This window comes from Fusarium redolens (assembly GCF_020744475.1).
Source record: "Fusarium redolens strain MPI-CAGE-AT-0023 chromosome Unknown BKA55scaffold_1, whole genome shotgun sequence".
Taxonomy (NCBI): Eukaryota; Fungi; Ascomycota; class Sordariomycetes; order Hypocreales; family Nectriaceae; genus Fusarium; species Fusarium redolens.
The window spans coordinates 3,974,872-3,994,623 of record NW_025763664.1 but is presented as its reverse complement, the minus strand read 5'-3'; the positions used below and the strand labels follow the sequence as shown (position 1 = coordinate 3,994,623).

Sequence of the window (19,752 nt, the reverse complement as noted above, 5' to 3'; positions counted from 1 at the left end):
ATGTGTCATTGATCCAAGGCAAAGAGAGTTGAGACTCACATTATGATCTCCAGAAACGAAAGACGGTTTGTATTAGGAGTAAAAAGTGGCTGGCTAAAGCCGGAACAAGACGGTCGGGCAAAGGCGAGAGCGAGAGTGAAAGTATGTATGTATATAAAGAAGTAAGACGATAGAGGCTCAGTCTTAGTCGTCTCGTATCGTCTCAGAGTCTCTCTCTTCAATGGGCAAAGACAGACTGACAGGACGAGACTTGACAGGCGGCTAACGTCAACGACAGAAACGCAACAGTAAAAAAGTTAGGAAGCGGAGATGATTAGGGGGGGAAAAGAAGCGAGTGGTGGTGGTGAGGTTTGAACGAGAGAAAGATGGCGAACGAGCAGAAGCGAGTCCAGTCTAGACCAGACCTGACCAATTCAGTGGTGGCCCGACAGGCTACAGTATAAAGTAAACAGCGCCAGTCAAGTACAGTTCATGGATCCAGTTCAGTCCAATCGACATGGATAAGTGAACGGCCAAGCACAGACAGACCTTGAAGGCACCTAAACGGGGGTCGGGGGCTGCACAGTGCAAATGCTGGAAGAGTGTGTGCTCTGTTAAACCCCCCGTGGCCAACGCACGGCCTCCGTCTCGATAGAGAAGAGTCGCTTCTCGGAGCCAGCGAGCGAATGTGGAATGAGTTGCTTTTGCGATGTGATGCTATTTGATTCGATTCGATTTCATATAACGTTGCAATTCCTATAGAAGAGTATGGACAAGATAGTGGTTTATAGAATAACCGAGGTGAGTAAGTCAAGAATAACGACACACGACAGGCTGATGATAGTTGCTGTGGTTATAACAACCTTTGACAACTCTTATAAGACTTGATCAACTAAAGTTAAAAACCAGCAACTCTCATCAAGTGAATTCCATGGAATCGGAGTCTACATATCAACTCAATTGCATCAAGTAGACATATGGCTCAAGTTAATGGTCCCCGTAGGGTCATCGTCACAGCCCGTCCATCTTGTCCGCCCTAGCCCGTATCCTCTCCCGACTACCACCTCGCTAGCGTCGTTGCTCCATGAGAACAGGCAACCCTTGTCTTGGAGGCACGGTCACCGCTGAACCAGAGTGAGAGCCAGAGCCGCGGCCATGGCTTCGCCAATAGCATGCAGACTTTCAGAGAGAGCATGTGGTTTACAGGTTCAGCTGGCCCTAGATCTGACCTACACGACAACTGATGCTACGAAATGCAAATGCAGGCAGATCAAAACATGACATGACTTGACGTATGCCCAATGGAACACGGTTGTCTCAAGACATCCGAAACAATATCTCAAAGCCTTATTTCTTGAAGTGGCATCAATAATCAAGAGCTGATACTGAGGCTTGCTCATCTCAAAAGAGGCGCGGGCCAAGCCTGGACAGGCAAAGCCGCAAGGGCTCAATAGTTCCGATAATTCAGCTACGGCACCTCCTCAACGCCGCAAGGTGCAGAATCATTAATAATAATGATCAATTGCTGCACTTTAAGTCGGACATAACAAGAAGCCGGTGCGCTAGTTGCAGGGGGAAATTGCGTGGCATTTAAGACACAACCAACAACCTCAATAGCGCTGTTGCTTGCATTTAGACCGTGATCATGGTCATTCCTGGAAATCCCTTCAGCCTTGGGGATGTGCGGCAGATGAGAACGACCAGCATGAATCCTCTCTTCGTGAGACAGTCTAAGCCCAGTTGACGCCGAGTGAACTGGGCGTATGATGAGCCAATGGGTTATGGTACCGTGTTTCAACATTCACATTTCACAAATCCATTATTTTGCTGACGGGACTTCTTCTTGATCATGGAGAGTTCCGTCAACTTTCTAAGCAATGTATGACACGATAGTCCAATTCTATGTCCCAACTTAGCCCTGAGTCAAATATGGAGAAGAAGAAAACAAGAAAGTATCCTGGATGATAAGCCATCAAGGCGACTTCCGATCATTTACTATTAGTATACTCTTGGCCAAGAGTTGGTTATTTTTGTCATCGGTGTAATGATTGACAACTATAGTAAGACGCTCAATATCAGAGTGGAGTTTTGCGAATAGATATCATGATAGATACCCAGGTATAGTTGATTGATCCGTGCTGTTGACCCCCTTGGTGTTTCTTGAATAACCACGGCATTGCTGTAATCTCTTGACGATACACGCACAGTACGTCCATTGTCTAGACTAAAGAGAAATACTGGAGTTCTTGCGGAGATAAGGGTTCAATGCTTGACTCTGCTTGGCATTTGTTGACTCACAGCTATCTCTGTCATTGACCGAGACTCGACATTCGTCTGTTCTATCGCGTTCGAGCATCAGATATAATAGTACAAGACAATAACAGCCCGGGGCCTTCGGATATTGGATCTCAAAGAGAGTTGAGTTGGTCAATTATTGGCTGCATCGCTTGCGCCGTTCCCGCCTTGACCGTGGCCCTTTCCATTCCATTCCCTTCTCAAGGCCCCCTGGAGCTTTGGGCTTTGGCTTGCAGAGTTACGGGCTTGGGGTTGCGGGCACAGGGGATCGTAGTGGAGAACGATCCACGACAGCCGAGCAGCGTCCATTGAATGGAGACCTAAGAAAAGAGACACGAGCAGAGTTCCACATGATATGAGCCTGTTATTCATGGATGAAAGGATCTTTACTCCTTGACCCTGGCCTTGACCATGACCATGCTCCTCGCTTTCGTGTGATTTCCATTCCCATTTTAGATATCACTCGATTTTTGATCTTTTTCAAACATGCCCTTGTTGCTCACTGACGTCGTTGATCTACAGGAGGAGCCGAGTTGACGATCTCGTGAACAAGAACTCGGGCTTCGCGACGTCTCTTCACTTGCAGGACCAGGTCAAAACTTGGACAACAACCCGAGATCCAGGTAATGAGAAGAAATCTCATCAACTATTGTGAGCATCAACTCTCGCACTGTGCCTGTATGCAACCTAATCGGGTACTAGTAAACTCATCGTCACAGAAACTCAAGCCTGATCGGGTCAAGTTCAGGTACGCGGCTCGTCAGTTGAAAATCATCACTCTTTAGAAAAAAAATCAGAGCGAGTGGGAGGGCCCTCCATTTTCCCTCTCAGCCCCTGTCTGCTGAGTGGATCGGGCTTGTCTTTTTTAGATCAAAGCTTGGCCAATGCTTCTTATTAGGGGCCCAACCGTGGAGAGACAAGACATGTGAGGTTCGTATGAACTAAAGACTGCAGCACAAGGAGGAGATTAATGGGTACTCTGAGTGTTTTGAAGTTATTTCCATCTCGTGTTCTTGGACGTGTCACTAACAATGATCATCAATGCCCAAGGCCTCGGGATCCAAACGGCTTCACTGCTATTGAGGAACCACAATACAACAAGCTCCTCGGTATACGCAGCAGCTCGTGTACTGTACGAGTGAATATCTGCTGTGTACCGTGCCACGCCAACTTTACTCTCCCGTTACTCCACGGAGTACGGACAGGGCTGGGCCGGATTGAATACCTCAAGCCTCAAGGCTAAGAACCAGGCAGAGCACAGCACAACAAAGCAAGGGAGGCAATACTGACGATGTGGATGGATGAATCATGGCTGAGCTCATGATGCATTGGTTGCTGACAGCTATTTACAGCCAACTTCCCGCAAACGTTTGCAGAGCGTCCAATGCTGATTCTCGAATTATTTCTGGCTCGGGAGCCACAGTTTCAACAGAAGGCTGGGTTCCCTCGTCGCGGCTCCATCGTCTCACGCCACCGGCTGCTGAGATCATCGCCGTGAGCGTTAGGGCGTAGTCGATCACACAGTTGTTGGGTTACAGTTACTATTATTGCAGGCACACAAAGTCGAGGGCCATCACCCGATCCAACATCAACTCAAAGCTTGTTCTTGACCGGTTTGTCACGGCCCCTCTCTTTTTTCTTCGAGTTTCCCTGTATTACTTCGTATCAATGTTGGAATTCTCCACAGAACCGGGGACCGTGATTGAGATTTGCGAGTGTCGTGTTGTTGTTGTCATCAAGAAGCGCGTACCTATTTGGTTGGAGTTTTGCCAGAGATCAATAAGCTGTCACATCAGCAAACAGTCTCACAAACGTGTGGTAATTGTCAACCGTGCAGCCCTTGTCTCGCCCTCCTTTCTTTTTTCCCATTCGTCATCTATTGACTTGCTAACCTAGACAAGGTGATAATATGGAGTTAGAATCTGAACCTTTCGTCATCTGCGTCAATCTTTATCTTCTTTGATGTTCTGCCCGACCAGAGTTAAAGATCATGGCCTTTTGGACTGGGAACAAAACAAGGCACATGAGAAGAACATAGGGCTCCACCACCCAATTCTTTGTTGAGAAGGTCACTTTAGCCAGTCCCTTCAGCTGTGTTCTCTGTGGTTGAGACCGTTCTTCCAGTTAGCTCCCCTGATGACGGATTCGTACAACATGGCAGCTTAGACAATGCCGATGCGCGTCAAGAGACATGAATTGCGCGTCCTCTGCGGATCAACATGATCACTCCCCGATGCGCTAACTCGTCGATCGCCTGCCGCACGGTGTGGGTGAGATATTCAAAGATAATAAACATCATTAGCAGCACCATGACTTGGCGGTTGAATATTGAAAATCTTCCGACTCATATCGCAATGACTCTATCACCACAATCTATTGCACTCTACATTCTACAGCTATTGAAACACAAAGGGATAGTGGACCTCAAGATGAAAAGTGCCGATCGACAATCCTGAGGCACGCTTCCTGATGCGTTACACGCTTCAGGTGAGGTGAATAGTAGGTAGGTAGGTAGGGAAGGGCATGTGAAGACAGATGGCAAGCCACAGGGCAAACCCAGCCACCTATAATCATTGTGAATATTCATATCTATTTTCCGACAGGCAAAGATAGGTTCATGAATTTTTCAGCCCAGATATTGTCAACTCACTTGCTCTATGGTCTTGTTTCATTTTTGCATCTCGTCATTGCCAATGGCTTTGCGCACGCCGCTCGAGGCTTGAATGCTCACTCCATTGTGCAACTTGGCGATGTTTCCATGATGACTTGATATATCATTGTCTTGGTGGCTGCAGCGCTTGAACACACATGCAGTTCTCCAATGTAATTGAGTCGGCAACATTCTGAATAAGCCTCTGCTATCTACTCCATAGTTACCGTAGCATTCAATGTGTCCCTCCTACTATGTATCTGCACCCATAAGCAATCCAACCTCACTGTTTATTTGTGGATGAGGCTGGGAACTAATTATACAACAGGAAAGCTAGTCGAGAAGGTTGAGTGAACGACATGGACCAATAGGTCAACAGAGTTGAGAATGAACAACGAGAATACCCTTGATTTATCCTAGCAATAGTGATAAGCATATTATTAAGGTATTCACTTATTTACAGTAGCTTCAAGTTTTGTTACCCCGTCTTGTCTGTAACCAGGGGCGGGCGGGATGTTCTGTGAAACCTCGGCAGATCAAGCTTTGCCTCAGTGGCCAGTCAAAGGATGCCAATTGAGCTTCTTGTGTTTGAATTGGCGCTTTCGATTCTATTAGTGGAGGCCTGCAACAGAAGGAGCTCACCTAAGCTTTCATGCCGATTACTTACTAACTTAGTAGGTACTGAAGAGGTTATGTGCCTAGCACTTGCTGATGAGGTAACCACTTAAACGTCAAGATATCGTCATCCTTCTCAACCTTCCTCTACTGTAGAGAAGAGATCAACATCAAACAACATCACAGCTATTTCAGTATCTTGAAACTCATACTCGCACGCGAACCGCATCATTGCCTCTTGCCCCTCTGCGGATGCCGAAAGACCGTCTCTCAACATCAAAACATCAAAAACACAGGACCCATCAAGGGGATCTGGCTAAGCCCTCTCCGGGATAAGGGACCCCGCCGCGATGGGGTTCCTTCAGCTAAAGAGCCAAGGGCCCCAATCTCAAAGGGGCGCCAGGATCTGTATGGATGCTGTGGCGGAGCATTGAGCAAGCATGTGGGCGAATAGCCTTGATGCATTGGATCTAATCAATCTCTCTCCTCTCCATATTCAAAATCTTTTTTGTCTCGCTAGACTCGGAGAGGGGCCCTTTGTTTAAGTTAATCTTTGTTAATCTTTGTTCATTATTTTTTAAGTATCCTTTTTTGCTAATCTTATCTCTCTTTGGTGAGGCGGGAAACACAACGTTTGGACTAAGTAGTTTCAACCTTGACGCTTCAAAACCCTGGCAATACTTCAAACCTGACTCGTTACACGTTTTATCTTATTTTTCTTCGCGATATATAATTGCGTCTCCTCCATCGTAACCACCCAATTCCCTCGCCAGTCGCTGCGAAGAAGCGACATCTTTTGCGACAATGAGCTCTCCAAACACTCCCTCAAAGCATGGTAGCCATGCTCAATTACGGCGCCCTTCTCTACTCTCAAACGAGGATAGCCACAACCCTCTAGGCACACGCAGTGGCGCCCTCCAGTCCCTCATCCGCAGTCGCTCTCACCAGAGCATACAGAGCTTGAGCAGTTCTGTTCCTGCGCATCCTCCCTCTTTCTGGATGGGCCCTGATGATGAGGAGACTGGACTGCTTCGCCACGACCATGATGAGCTTGGCAGGCTACTCGCTGACGAGCGCCGCCTCACCCAACTGCTTCACGGTCCCCAGAACCGCAGCGCGAAGCTTATTGGCAGAAGCAACCCTCGATATCGATGGGAGCAGTACTGGAAGCCTGAGGAGGAGCTAGCTGCTATGTCCAAACCATTGTGAGTCCTCAATGGCGACACCAATTACGCGCCTCGGCCTCGCGCAGCAGCTAACCAAACCCACCAGGCGCGAGTACTATGAGAGAACAAACGAGTTGATTCAGCAATATCTGTATATCGATGCTCTCCTCGACTCCGCCATCCCCCACGATCTCCTCAACGAGTATCAAGCAGAGCTTGAGGCTTCTGCATTCCGACCACTTGACGTCCCAGATACCATCAACGAGGAGCCCTCCACCACATCCGACTCCCCTCCTCTCACCGGATCAACTCCTGTATCCGCATCTATCACCCCAGGCTCCTATGGCACCGTCAGTGTTAAGCCTAGCAATTCGACTACCAAGCTCCCCGCTACTCGCACGCCTCAAGATATCTTCCGTTCCTCCGAGAACTTGCCTCTTCTTCAGCGCCAGGATCAATCCGAGGACGAAGACGAGGAGCAGCCTCCGCGACCTGCTAGCCAAGAAGACGACACCGGTCCCAAGCCCTTATTACCTTGGTTGGAGGACGCTGAAATCGACAGCGATGATCCCATCGTGACATTGGCCATCTGGGTCAACTTCATTGCCAATGCCATTTTACTTGCTGGAAAGCTTGTCGTCATTGTGTCAGTCCCTTCCATGTCCGTCCTTGCCAGTTTGGTAGATGCCGTGCTGGACTTCCTAAGTACCGTCATCGTATGGATTACTACGCGTCTCATCTCATCCAGTCATCAAGACCAATACAGTTATCCTGTGGGTCGCCGCAAGTAAGTTTCAAGTGCTGCCGTATAGCTCGTGGTATCTCAAGCGAACAGAAGCTAACATATTGTAAGACTCGAACCACTTGGCGTCCTCGTTTTTTCCATCATCATGATCACATCTTTCTGCCAAGTCGGACTCGAGTGTATTTCTCGCCTCATGGACCCTGAGCATGCCATTCTTGAGCTGGGCATTCCAGCTATCGCTATCATGGTTTCTACCATTGTCATCAAGGGTGCCTGCTGGATCTGGTGTCGTGTCGTCAAGAACTCAAGCGTTAGAGCATTGTAAGTTGGCATATCCATCCACCTTCGTACTCCGTGTCTAACCAAATCACAGGGCTGAAGATGCAAAGACGGATGTGATCTTCAACACTGGTTCCATCCTGTTCCCCATCAGTAAGTGATCATAGCAGACCCTGCAAAGCCGAACTCTACTAATCTTAGCTCCAGTCGGCTACTATGGGCGAATCTGGTGGCTCGATGCTGTCGGTGGCTTGTTCCTCTCCCTTGTCGTCATCTTCAACTGGAGTCAGACCTCGGCACACCACGTCCGTAACCTTTCAGGCTTCTCCGCCCAGCCCGACGAGCGAAACCTGCTGTTATACTTGACCATGCGCTTCGCTACTGCCATTCGTCAGATTCAAAATTTGCGCGCCTATCACGCTGGTGACAAACTCTTCGTCGAGGTCGATATTGTGCTCTCTGCTGCGACACCTCTTAAGGATAGTCACGATCTTAGCGAGGTGCTGACATACTTCCTCGAGTCTGTGCCAATCGTTGACAGAGCATTCGTCCACGTCGATTATACTAGTTACAATGCCCCGACTCATATGCTCAAGGGATCTGCCGCAAAACAGAAATGAGGTTGAGTTGAGACAATTTAACGAGCATGCGGATTAGATCCCCACCTGCAAGCCGGATGGGAAGACCGGTCGCCAGGTATCTAACTGAGGCATGGCAATATCCAAAGAGTCTAGGCGCATATAGAAGAGGGTTCAAGCGCGGAGCAGTTTTGGGAGAGCCTCATAGTCGTTTTACAAGAATCTCAGTCGCTTTGGGTAGCGGAGCGATTGTACTATATATGTATTATCAAGAGTATTATCTCAAAAGAGTCGGAAAGGAAAACTACTAGATAAGCGCTATAATAATAAAAAAAACATCAAGACCCATTCACTACTGATCCTCCTCTTGTGCCGTCCCTTAATAAGGGATGCCGTTGGTCAGAAGCTGGAACTGATCGTAGATACCTGTGCTGTGACTCGAGTAACTGGTCTTAATGAGATGTTTCATGAAGTTGGCAGCGTCGCGCTCGCTCTTATCAAGGACAAAACGCTCACGGAAATGCTTGACGCTCTCAGGCTTGAAGCAGGGCAGACCACTGTCCATCATGAGCCAGACGATCTGGCTGAGCTTCTCACAATACTGACGACTGGCCAGGAAAGCCTTGACGCAGAGCTCCTCGAAGGCCTTGAAACTCTGGTGCTCCATGGAACCACCCATGACGGCCACCATTTCGGTTGTAAGCTTGAAGGGGGCACGCTCAAACTTGATACCACCTGGGGCGATATCAAAGCAGAAACCGAAATCGATGTGTAGGATGTGTCCCGCATCGTCAATCATGATGTTACCGTTGTGCCGATCCTTGAATTGCAACAAGTAGGAAATGACTGAGTAGGCTGCCATGGACTTGACGAAGTTGCTGCGGGCTCGCTGGAACCGGAGGGAGTTCTCATTGCCGTACTTGGAGATGAAATAGTCATACAAACCGTTTACAGCCTCACGACCAAGCATATCTCGTGAGATCGAGTTGGGAAGCACGTCGATGACACCACAACCAGGCGCTGTGGCAGTGACTCGATAAGGGAAGACGTAGACATCTAGGCCGACATCGTGGAAGATGCCTCGGAACGCTGCAATCATTTGCAGCGCCAGGACATCCTGTCGACAATCATCGCCGACCTTGAAAATGGCCGATTGCCAGACTTCAACAGTCCTCTCCGGTGTTCCATGGTCTTCTCCATCGTTCTCCTCCATCATTTCGTCCACCTCAGAGACACCTCCTTTGTTCTTCTGAATACGGAACGTCGCCATGTATGGAGCCTTGGCGTGACTCTGCAGAGGCTTGCCAGACTTGCGATCAATGCCGATAACAACACCATCAGGGTTACTAGGGAGATAAACGCCGACCTCAACTTTGATCTTGCGTAGCTCTTCCTCAATCTTTTGTTTTTTCTCTGGCTTCGACTTCTTAATGAAGGGCTTAAGCTTCCCAGAAATGTCAGTGACTTCGTCAAAGAAAGCAAACTCTCTCTCGTAAAAGTCGCGGTCTTCAGCGGCGAAACCGTCAACCATCTGGGTCATGACCGTGTCGAGAGTTGGTTTGATTTCGTCGGGGATCTGAGCGTCATCGTCCTTGTACGAGTTGGCCTTCATGTTCCAGATGATCTGGTGAGCGAACAGCTGGGAGAACTGAGCTGTTTCAAGGATATAGCGCTTAACATATCCAAGGCTATCGTAGCGGAGAGACTGGACAATTTGGGGAACATAAAAGAATGTTACGTCGACAGAATGGCTCTCCAGCGCACGCATGGCGTACTGAATAATGAAAGGATGCGACTGGTAGGCGGGCAGGAACATGGTAACGGCTGTTACGGGGTTCACGGGGTCCCAGTACAACAAATACTGTCCAACGTTAGTATTTCAATGTCAGTCAGGGTACGAAACATACCTTGAGTTGTTGCGAAGCAACGTCGTCAGGAAGGAATCCTCCAAAGATCAGGTGCAGAGCCTCAGGCTCGAAAATGGCCTTCTCAGGCATGGTGAGAAGCAAGAACCTGATATCACGCTGCAGGCGAGGGAATGGAAACCTAGTTGCGAGTTCGATCGCAATAGCTGGGTCCTGCCACCATGCAGTTCTAATGAGTGGTAAGAGTGCAGCTTCGGTTGGTGCCTTGCTGGCAGTTTGAGTCAATGCTTGATTGCTCGCATTGTTGAGGGGGTTAACCCAGACTATCAAGCGCAGTTGTTCATTTCTGAGCAGGAGATCGAGTAGTTGCTCTTTGGACTGTAGAGACTTGACATTACCCACAGTTTGGGCGCCAATAAAAGAGACCTGTTGGAGGGCCGCTAAGACATCAGAGATAAGACGTATCTCGGTCTTCATCTGTAACAGGTTGCCTCCGAATGACCACTTGGGAGCAGATCTGAACCAAGACAGGCCAGCCGTAAGAATTCGCTCCTTGAGCCTCCACTGTGCTGCAGGTTTGAGAGTGGTGCTGGAACGCAGGACACGGAGGCCAAACAAGACAATTTGGAATCGAATCTCTCTGGCCATTGGATGAGTTGCAGATTGCTTCATTGCCTCCAGTGTAAGATCAATCATCCGGAGGAACACCTTCTGGATATCAGGGCTACCGAGTCTGGTAGCGTTATAATGACTGGCAAAGAATTGGAGCAGTCGAGTATGGGGAGAGAGAATGTCATGCACAATTTGCTTCTTCTTGGCTAGAGCTTCTAGTTCGCTGGGCGCAAATTCTTCCTTCAAGAAGAAGGGGTCGACATGATTGAGGGTTGGGCTGAACAGGCCGACCTTTCGCGTGAGAGTGAATTCCCATTGCTGGACGATCTCGTTTAGCAGTCTCGACTCCTGTCTTGGGTTTTCATTGATTACACCAAGCCACAAGGAGACACCCAAGTTGATAGATTGCTTGGTGAACAGGGCGAACGGAATGCTCACGAGGTGATGAGCAACAGCAGCTTCATCCTTGCTCGTGCGGCAAAGAAGTGCTGCTGCCCTACGAAGAATATCTCGGACTTCAGTGATGGACGTACTCTTCTTGCTGAGAATTCTTGCCTCAATATGAGCGAGTGCAGTAGTGGCGTTGGCACTCTCCTTTACAGATGACTGCACAAATGACAAGCGACGGTTATGATTCATGAAGCTCATAAGTTCTGTACCACGATCCGGAAGCGTCTCGCCATACCGATATTCTTGGCGAGTTGTGTACTGCGCAACAAAGGCAGAGGCTGTGTTGACACTCGAGTTGCCAATCTTGTCCATGGACTGGAGACGATTGTCTGTTGATGGAATAATTGATCCTAGCTCAAGAGCAAAAGACCTTCCCAAAGAGACATGACCGTAAGCGCCTTCGTCACTGAACTCCGAGAGATATGTCTGCAGAATACCCTTGACATCGAGAGGAGAGAGGTTGATGGCAGAATTGACCCATACCCTGGCTTTACGGTTGAGGATATCCACCGTCCATCTTCGAAAATCATAGTCGTCTGAAAGCTGCACAGTCACTCCGCCAAGTTCTGACGTGAAAGTAGACCTAGGAGCATAAACATCTGTCTCGGCTTCCAAGCAGCTAGACCACATAAGCGAGAGTAGCTCGATCAGTGCGAAAAGTGACGACCTATAGCAAAGGGCTGAAGGGATTTCACGGAGGAAGCGATCTGCGCAAACAAACGCGGCTTGCTGAACTCGCTCGATGCGATGGCAGCAGCTACAGAAAATGGTAGCGAGCTGTTCGGCAGCATACTGGGCAGAAAAGGTTGGTTCGGCGCCGCTTTGAGTCTTTTGAATATATTTATCCATGACAGCAGCTGCGACACCCTCCATGGCGCTGCTCAGCTCTCCCTTGGACATGCTCGGCTCCAAGAAATAGGACAGAACCTTGGTGCAATCGCCTGAGTCGGCTCGAAGGATTTCCATCAGATAAGCTGCTTGCAAGAAGATCACCTTGCGATAGCTGAGGCTCCTGATCTCATTGGACTTGGAAGGTACAAGATCACTCAAGAGCTTCTTCTGCAGAGACTCTCTATCGTTGCTCATACCACGTCGTAAAACAGTATTGAGCTCGATATCACTTTCGACCTGCTCACCTCGCTGCTCGGCCACCAAAGGTGGGGAGTGAATAGCAATCATACGCAACTCTCTCATATACTGTTTGCCACGGTCTGTGTTCGTGGTAAAACCGTGAACCACGATGTTGAACCAAGCGTCTCGAAGAAGAGAATACGTCTCATCATCGGCGATGGGCTCGAAAGCAAAATCATTAGTGGACATAAAGATCGCTAGCGGGTGAAGAAGCTCCGCGATCTCCTTTGCAGCCATTTGTACATCGGATTCCTTGGTATGTCCAGATGAGTGTACATCACCAAGGCCGATGATGCTGTCAAGCAAGTGTTCAAAATATATATCGAACAGCTGCGAGTCACGTCGTAGGTTGGCAGAAATGAAAGTGCGAGCATTTCTCACCTACACAAATCAGCAAGTATCAAAGTATAGATAGTCATATTCACTTACAGCTTCCAGCAAGAACAACTGGTTTTCGACAACTCCAGTATGACACAGTTTGTTAAACAACTTGAGCAAAGAGCGGAACTCGAGCTGTCCACCCTCGAGAGCCAGAGCAGCTGCTCCACTGATGATACGAGCATCTACACCTGTGTTGACCTTTTCGAGCTTCTGCTGAAGCATAGACTGAGCCAGTGCAGTGATTTTCTCATCCTTGAAAGCAGCGGCAATCCCACAAATAGTTTGCACGACATTGCCAGAAACAATCGCAGTCTCCTCCTCGCCATACATCTGTAGCGAAATCGAGCTCCCAATGGACTGGCGATTGGTATAGATGGGATTGAGTCCTGTATCGCTTGCTGTTCCATCAATCTGATCGTTCACAAACGCTTGGTCCGACCCAGGGCTGAGCACGTTGCCCAGGGTATACAATGTGCCGATGACAGCATCCTTCGACAGCATTTTGAGAGCATAGGCCAGGCTATTGGAAGCTATGGTGACAATATCTTTCTGGGGGGCATCCTGAACGATGAACCTAGGTAGGATGCGGCTGACATTAGATGAAAAGGATGGTGAGATCTGGCAGATCAGAGCCAAGCATCGCAACGTGACCGAGGCAAGAGTTGGGTCAGCCATCTGAACAGAGTCATCTAGAGTTTCCTGAAGCCAGTTCATGAGAATCTCTGTATCAGCAGCATCTTCATTGATCAGAGCGCAATTTAAGTAGGAAATAAGCGCCGCAGCCTTCACAGCGTAGGCGAGACTCTGCTGGTCGGGAGATCCCATGCGGATAAAGTCAGCACCACCTTCGATATACTGGATCTCTTCAATGGCCAGGGCAGCATATTCCTCAACCGTCTTAAAGTCTGATTCAAGCGCAGAGGACGCGATATTGCGAAGATCTTCACCCTGGGCGATGTAGATATCCAGCACATGAGACTCTCGCAGAGAACGAGGGTCTTTTACCATCAGTGAAGTACTGGAGACAACAAGATGAGCGAAGCTTCGGTGCAGGAGCATAGCTCCGAGAGGTCGTCCAGAGGAAGCATAGTGGCGCAGATATCTCTTCCATTCTTTAACCTCGCGATCCTGGCTGTGACAGTTGCGAATGGTGGATAGTGCTGTTTCCACAGCGATAAGGAAAGGCTCAGAAAGTAACTCTCTAATTTTTTTGACCATGGCCAGTCGACCGCCAGCTCTCCAGAAGTCGGCTTGAGCTGCTGCCGCATCCAGAAATCCGAGCAGGGCCACGGCAATTGTCACAGTTCGAATGGCATCCTCTAGATGAGGATTCTCAGGATCTCCTGCTTGAGGAGAGATGATGCTCTCGGTAGCTCGTCTACAAGAGTTCACAAAGGCCCAGATCTTATCGGTCACATTCTCCTGAAGCTCATCGTAGTTGATGCCAAGTGCCAGGAGAGCCCCTGTCACATGAAAGGCTAGGGCCTCGGTTGGGGACGGATCGATCTTTCGGAAGAATGGCGAAGGAACGAACACCTGGATATGCGCTTCAAGAATATACGGGAATAGCTGATACGAGAGCCTCTGGGCGCTCTGGCTCGATTTGATTTTCGGTGCCGTCTTGCACAATGCGATCAAAACCTCGAATTCGCGAATAGACTACAATTGTCAATTATGCGCTATCAGATCCCTATGTTCTATGAACAACCTACCATAGGCACTCGACCCAGTGAGCTCTTATTCTGATAGCCATTGACATAGTCCTTGCTCTTCGCACCGGCGTGGCAGGCCCTACATAGTCGGTCGAGATCGGATCGGTCGAAGGATGTCGTAGAGCTAGACGCAGACAGCGAAGCTATCTTCTGCAGCGCCTTGGAGCGAATGTCACCTATCATCGTTGATGCGCAGGCGATGCAGCCGCTTCAAAGCACAGCAATTCGAGAAAAATTTAACGAGAACAAAGTCAACAAATTTGTTTCTGAAATGAGACCTTCAAAATGACGATGGTTGTTAGGTGAACTTTAGGAGGTGAACCCCTGTCAGCCTGTGCTTAGTCATCGAAGCTACCCCAGCTCTGCAGGTTAGGTGGGCAAGGCTGCAAGCTTGACGCGTGCGTCTTAACCTCAGCTCTATCGTCAGTGATAAGGCAACACCAAATCAACATCATCAACCACCGACTCCGAATTCCATCGTCTCTGCGCATCGAGAAAGATCATCAAGGTCTTACCTAAACTTTCCGTCACATAATCCGTAATCATGGCTGCCATGTTCAGCCAGAACCCTTTGATGAATGGGCCCAACTATTCATTCTCGGATGCCCCCAAGACCAACAGCGGCCAGTTTCGAGAACATCGATTCAACCCGTGAGACACCTTACCTATGCATCTCCAGAGCTTACAGCTAACTGAGCCAAGCTATACCGACAATGGCGGCTCGACTCTCGCCATTGCTGGCGCAGACTTCACCATTATGGCTGGTGACACCCGCCACACCAGCGGTTATAGCATCAACTCTCGTATGTCCCCCAAGGTCTTCCGAATCGGCGGCACCACTGCCTCTCAGGAGGATGCTACACTAGTGCTCTCTGTCGTCGGCTTCGCTGCTGACGGTGAGGCCCTCCGCGACCACCTCGACACCATCTGCAAGATCTACCGTTACCGCCACGGCAAGCCTATGACTGTCAATGCGTGTGCCAAACGCCTCTCTACCGTTCTCTACTCGAAGCGATTCTTCCCCTACTACTCGCATGCGATGCTCGGCGGTCTGGATGAGGAGGGCAGGGGTGCTGTGTACTCATACGACCCCGTGGGGAGCTACGAACGGGAGCAGTGCCGAGCAGGCGGTGCTGCGGGCAGTCTGATCATGCCCTTCCTGGACAACCAGGTCAACTTCAAGAACCAGTACATTCCCGGAAGCGGAGAGGGCCATGAGCTGAAGGAGCGGGAGCGACGTCCTCTTACACGAACAGAGGTGGAGACTGTCGTCAAGGATGCATTTGATGGTGCGGTGGAGCGTCACATTGAGGTTGGTGATAACCTTCAAATGCTCATCATTACAGCGGACGGTATTGAGGAGACATTCTTGCCCTTGAAGAAGGATTAGATTGCAGGCAAGGCGAAAGGGGAATGTATAACAGGGGTTTACTTAGACGCCACGAAATCAATGAGCCTTCTTTACAGTCAGCTGCGGGGCGTGACTGTGGTGTGATGAATATGAATATGATACCGAGTCGCTTTAACGACAAAAGAGAACGTCACGCTCCACGAAATGTAAACTAGTAGGTGGGCTATGAGGCTTCAGGATGCAAAGGCCATACTTACTTAACTCGGGATGTTAGGTTGTATAATGAATTCCTATGCAACGAGATGAATGGCGACACTGAGCTCTACAGACCGCACGTCACCTATGCATTAGATACAAGGAAGATATCCAATGCCGTTGAAGCTATCGTATTCGATCAAGCATTCACAGAGATCACGAACACCTAAATCCCTTCTTGGCACTATACGATTATAATTTTGATTTTCTGACTCGCTGTGCAAGCTAAAGGTATGCCGTGTCAAGGTTGGTTCGTGTCAAATCACTTTGAACTCTAACAGCCTAGCCTCCAACTTACTGTGTTAACGGCATGGACAACGAGCGATGGGGTAACGACAATTTAACCTTATAGCTAAGGTACGAAGCACTCATAAAGGCATACTCGAAGTAAACTTTAATCGTTGCGTTGTTCAATGGGCAACCCAATACTCGAGCGTCTCATCAGCATACCCAGCCTGTGGTTTCAAGACCAACCTGAAAGAGATGAACTGTTCTCTTCACCAAACCCTGGTTCTTGTTTGTGATGAGCCATCAGCTGTACCACAGCTATTTACCATCATTATGGGTAGACGGCACTTTCGTAAGTCTTACCCGGGTATTGCTCTTCTTCTGCCTTCTTGTTGCACGTAGAGTATGGGCGAGTAACGTTGCTAGTAAGAGACGGAATGTTATCGGCACACGGCATTTGAGAGACCCATGTCGAGCTGAGCTCTTTGGTCCAAGTCACTCACCGTTAATCATTTCAAGAGACACTTAACATTAGCCCGCGGATAGAATTGCATCCGGGAGAGTGAAACACCACTTACACTTGTAAGAGCGCGTCTAGACTCTTCTGGAGCGCCTCTATCGCACCACAAGCGCGGCAAATGGCAACACCACGTTGGTTCGTTAGACTCGAGCGCTTATTGTTGTTCCTTTGCCCGATAATTATCAAAGCACGGTCCGGTTGTTTCTTAGCAAAGATTTACTTCTGATGTTGATCATAGCCAGATGATAACCATCGAGCCAATATCGTGGCAGTCTGATACCGCCATGCTGTTTCTCCAGCCACTGATGTGTGTATCAGCTCACGAGAAGTTGTCATTGCTAGCACATCCAAGCACTCGTCTGCTCAGTCTCGGTCCCGAAGACGCTTGCAGCCCTGCCCTGCCCTGCCCTGCCCTGCCCACACCGGCCGGTCAGGTCTCTCTCTTAACCTATGAAGTCCACCATCTACTCAACAACTCCGATAGGGGAGGCAAGACCTGGTTACAGTAGTATAGGGCTATTCAAGGCCTAGTGCTGATAACAGCGTTTTCAGTTTGCCTCAATGGCTGTACAAAGATCCATCGAGATATCCCAGCTAAGCAATGCCCCGATGCAGGGAGGGTGTGGACAAGTCTTATTTTTTCCGTGTTCTGCAAGATACTGGATCTCAATATCGTTTGGATGCGTGAGTGTCTCGCTAACACAACCGACGTAGTGGCGTCTGCTCCATCGCACAATATGCATGACCCTAAATCAAGGTTGAAGTCATGATACACTGCCGTTACAGTAGACGGACACCACACCTCGTGCACACTCCACGAATCTGAAGTCTTGGAGCTTGTGCCTCTCTCGAGGTGCTGTATTCTGACAAGTCGCCTTTTCAGCTGCTCAAGGGTTAGCTATCCTTGCTTTGGACTGGTATTGGTGCCCAAAAAATGAAATTGAGACATGATAGCCCATGTACTAAGGGCATCATGCAGTAGTGATCACATTTCTGTTGGGTAGTAGGCAGGCAAGCAGGTTGACCTGGTGTGTTCTGTTTTCCACCCTTCAGTATGCATTGTAGATATGCCCTACAGGCCTTCCTCGTTTGCCTCCTCTTCAAAGAAACCGGGTTTTTGCATCCCGACTTGTTCAGGCTACGGGGTTCCATAATGCTATCTTCAGCGTACAGATATTGAAAGGCTCGTTTGTTGTGCAAGGCTGGACTAGCTACCTAACAAAGCCGAGTTGTACAACTTCTATTCAAATAACTTTTACACAGCTGTCGGTTCGCAGCAGAGACTGTGGCACAATTACTACCCTAATTTAGTGAGAAGCTGTTGATTACTTCCGAGGCATGACTGCCCTTAGAAAGGGCTTCTGACAATATCCGTTCCTATCGAGATGATGGATGTGCGTACTGGGCTGGAGAAGCGTAGTAAGCTATTTGCCACCTAAGTGTACGCAACCAAGTGTTGTTTTCCATGTCTCATGAAGGTCTAAGAATTGGCTTCAGCCATGCATGGTCGTTGGCTCAATGCTGGCTAACGTGAGTGAATGTTGTGTGGCTGAGTGTGAGCAATTCGCTGTTCAAAATCCACAGGACTTGGAACGCAATGCAATTTTGGTCTTATTTCCGCACTTGGACCGGGATCGTTTAAGTTTCTTGGTCCAGCGACGGTCTAGCCTCTTGTTCCAAGTTTTGTCGAACTCTTCCATACTTGGACATGGAACTTGCCGTCATCAGAAGGTATCCTATTGATCGGCGAGCAGAAAATCCTACAATGATGCCCACTGCTCAAATGTTGAGGAATGATCAGTTTTGCTTTAACAGGGGCTTTCCGGCATTTGATGGCAAGTTGGTGTCGGCAGATGATATTGTAGTGGTTCAAAAGAGCTACAATAATCTAACCAAAACGGCACCGAACTCGAATGCTGGCGACTTACACAACCGTTACCAGTTGGTTGGCATTTGCCACCTCTAATCGTCAAGACTGTGAGGCATGTGATAGGGAGCGGAAGCCCAACACACTCTATTTTCGTCAACTGTACACAGACAGAACTGAAAAAGGAGAGAGATACGCAGCTGTCCGTTCTAAAGTCCCTATGCAAGGCGGCGAAACGTATTTGCCACATTTGAGGGAGCTGTCAAAGGTTTCTTTCTTCATCAACAGCCTTACGCGACTTGCTTGGTAGCTCACAATTGGGTGAAGCTTGCAAAGGTACATTGGCGACTCCATCAATTGATGTCGGGGTCTTCGGCTCCTCAAGCCCCCCAAATCAAGAGGATCACAGCGGTTTACACGTCCGCACAGAGCTTCAAGAAGGACGATCAATGCTGATAATCGTTTCACAAGCCACAATGACCCTTGCTGCGGACCTCCCGACACCAGTTAAGACGGCCAATTGCTGTTTTGGTTGCGCCATCGGCGAAGACTACCTGTAACTGTAAGGCATATAAACGGAGCACCGTCGTCATGGCGTCATTGACTATTGTGTAACAAGAGGTAAGATAGGCATTGGAGCCGCCTAAAACAGTGAAGATCAACGATAAAGGTTCTGGACCCTGGTTGACAGGCAGGTGGCGAAAGGGTCATGCAAGCAGGCAACAGTCGACAGGCGCCGCTCTATCTGAAGGCCCAATGACTTTGATTGCGGGCCATAATTGTGCCACAAGTTGGAGGCTTTCCACATTTATTTTTGGTGCAGATTTCTGACACACATTCGTTGTATGTCGCTGACTCTTTCTTTAGCTGATCATACGCGGCATCTGCCCCTCTGAACGACAACGCAAATTCAGCATCAAGTGTTCTTGTTAAGAACAGGCGGAGCTTTTCATCCGCCAACCTTAATCATATCCGGGTTTTAATTGGCTAGGTGGCATCCCAGGAACCCATCAAGGGTCCAAACACACACAGCGGTGGTAGGGCGCGCACATGTCGTTAGTCCAAAAAGCCGT

At 48.9% G+C, this 19,752-nt stretch overlaps 5 protein-coding genes across 5 annotated transcripts; 3 read left to right on the top strand and 2 right to left on the bottom strand.

The window, feature by feature from the left end:
* Positions 1-1,248: 1,248 nt before the first annotated feature.
* On the bottom strand, positions 1,249-2,332 carry BKA55DRAFT_551032 (uncharacterized protein). The gene has a single exon (XM_046191334.1). The coding sequence runs from the start codon at positions 1,778-1,780 to the stop codon at positions 1,448-1,450; it is 333 nt and encodes a 110-aa protein (XP_046057035.1). The 5' UTR covers positions 1,781-2,332; the 3' UTR covers positions 1,249-1,447.
* A 4,011-nt stretch (positions 2,333-6,343) lies between these two features.
* Positions 6,344-8,349, top strand: BKA55DRAFT_532871 (uncharacterized protein; the record flags this gene model as incomplete). The annotated part of the gene is made up of 5 exons (XM_046189395.1): positions 6,344-6,744; positions 6,812-7,492; positions 7,559-7,771; positions 7,824-7,882; positions 7,931-8,349. The coding sequence occupies 5 exons, from the start codon at positions 6,344-6,346 to the stop codon at positions 8,347-8,349; spliced, it is 1,773 nt and encodes a 590-aa protein (XP_046057034.1).
* Positions 8,350-8,686: 337 nt separating this feature from the next.
* Positions 8,687-14,641, bottom strand: BKA55DRAFT_497826 (uncharacterized protein; the record flags this gene model as incomplete). The annotated part of the gene is made up of 4 exons (XM_046186495.1): positions 8,687-10,168; positions 10,215-12,746; positions 12,795-14,405; positions 14,459-14,641. The coding sequence occupies 4 exons, from the start codon at positions 14,639-14,641 to the stop codon at positions 8,687-8,689; spliced, it is 5,808 nt and encodes a 1,935-aa protein (XP_046057033.1).
* A 228-nt stretch (positions 14,642-14,869) lies between these two features.
* On the top strand, positions 14,870-16,181 carry BKA55DRAFT_551020 (nucleophile aminohydrolase). The gene is made up of 2 exons (XM_046191333.1): positions 14,870-15,109; positions 15,161-16,181. Exons 1-2 carry the CDS (start codon positions 15,003-15,005, stop codon positions 15,846-15,848), a joined length of 795 nt encoding a protein of 264 aa, XP_046057032.1. The 5' UTR covers positions 14,870-15,002; the 3' UTR covers positions 15,849-16,181.
* Positions 16,182-16,351: 170 nt separating this feature from the next.
* On the top strand, positions 16,352-17,226 carry BKA55DRAFT_551019 (uncharacterized protein). Its single transcript, XM_046191332.1, has one exon. It carries the CDS (start codon positions 16,588-16,590, stop codon positions 16,819-16,821), a length of 234 nt encoding a protein of 77 aa, XP_046057031.1. The 5' UTR covers positions 16,352-16,587; the 3' UTR covers positions 16,822-17,226.
* The last annotated feature ends 2,526 nt before the right edge of the window (positions 17,227-19,752 follow it).

Excerpts from the sequence above, each read along its gene's own strand:
- BKA55DRAFT_551032 (XM_046191334.1), bottom strand. The coding sequence starts at position 1,780 with ATGTTGAAACACGGTACCATAACCCATTGGCTCATCATACGCCCAGTT.
- BKA55DRAFT_551020 (XM_046191333.1), top strand. The coding sequence starts at position 15,003 with ATGGCTGCCATGTTCAGCCAGAACCCTTTGATGAATGGGCCCAACTAT. Across the intron at positions 15,110-15,160 it reads CGAGAACATCGATTCAACCC|CTATACCGACAATGGCGGCT; the intron begins GTGAGACACCTT and ends AACTGAGCCAAG.
- BKA55DRAFT_551019 (XM_046191332.1), top strand. The coding sequence starts at position 16,588 with ATGAGCCATCAGCTGTACCACAGCTATTTACCATCATTATGGGTAGAC.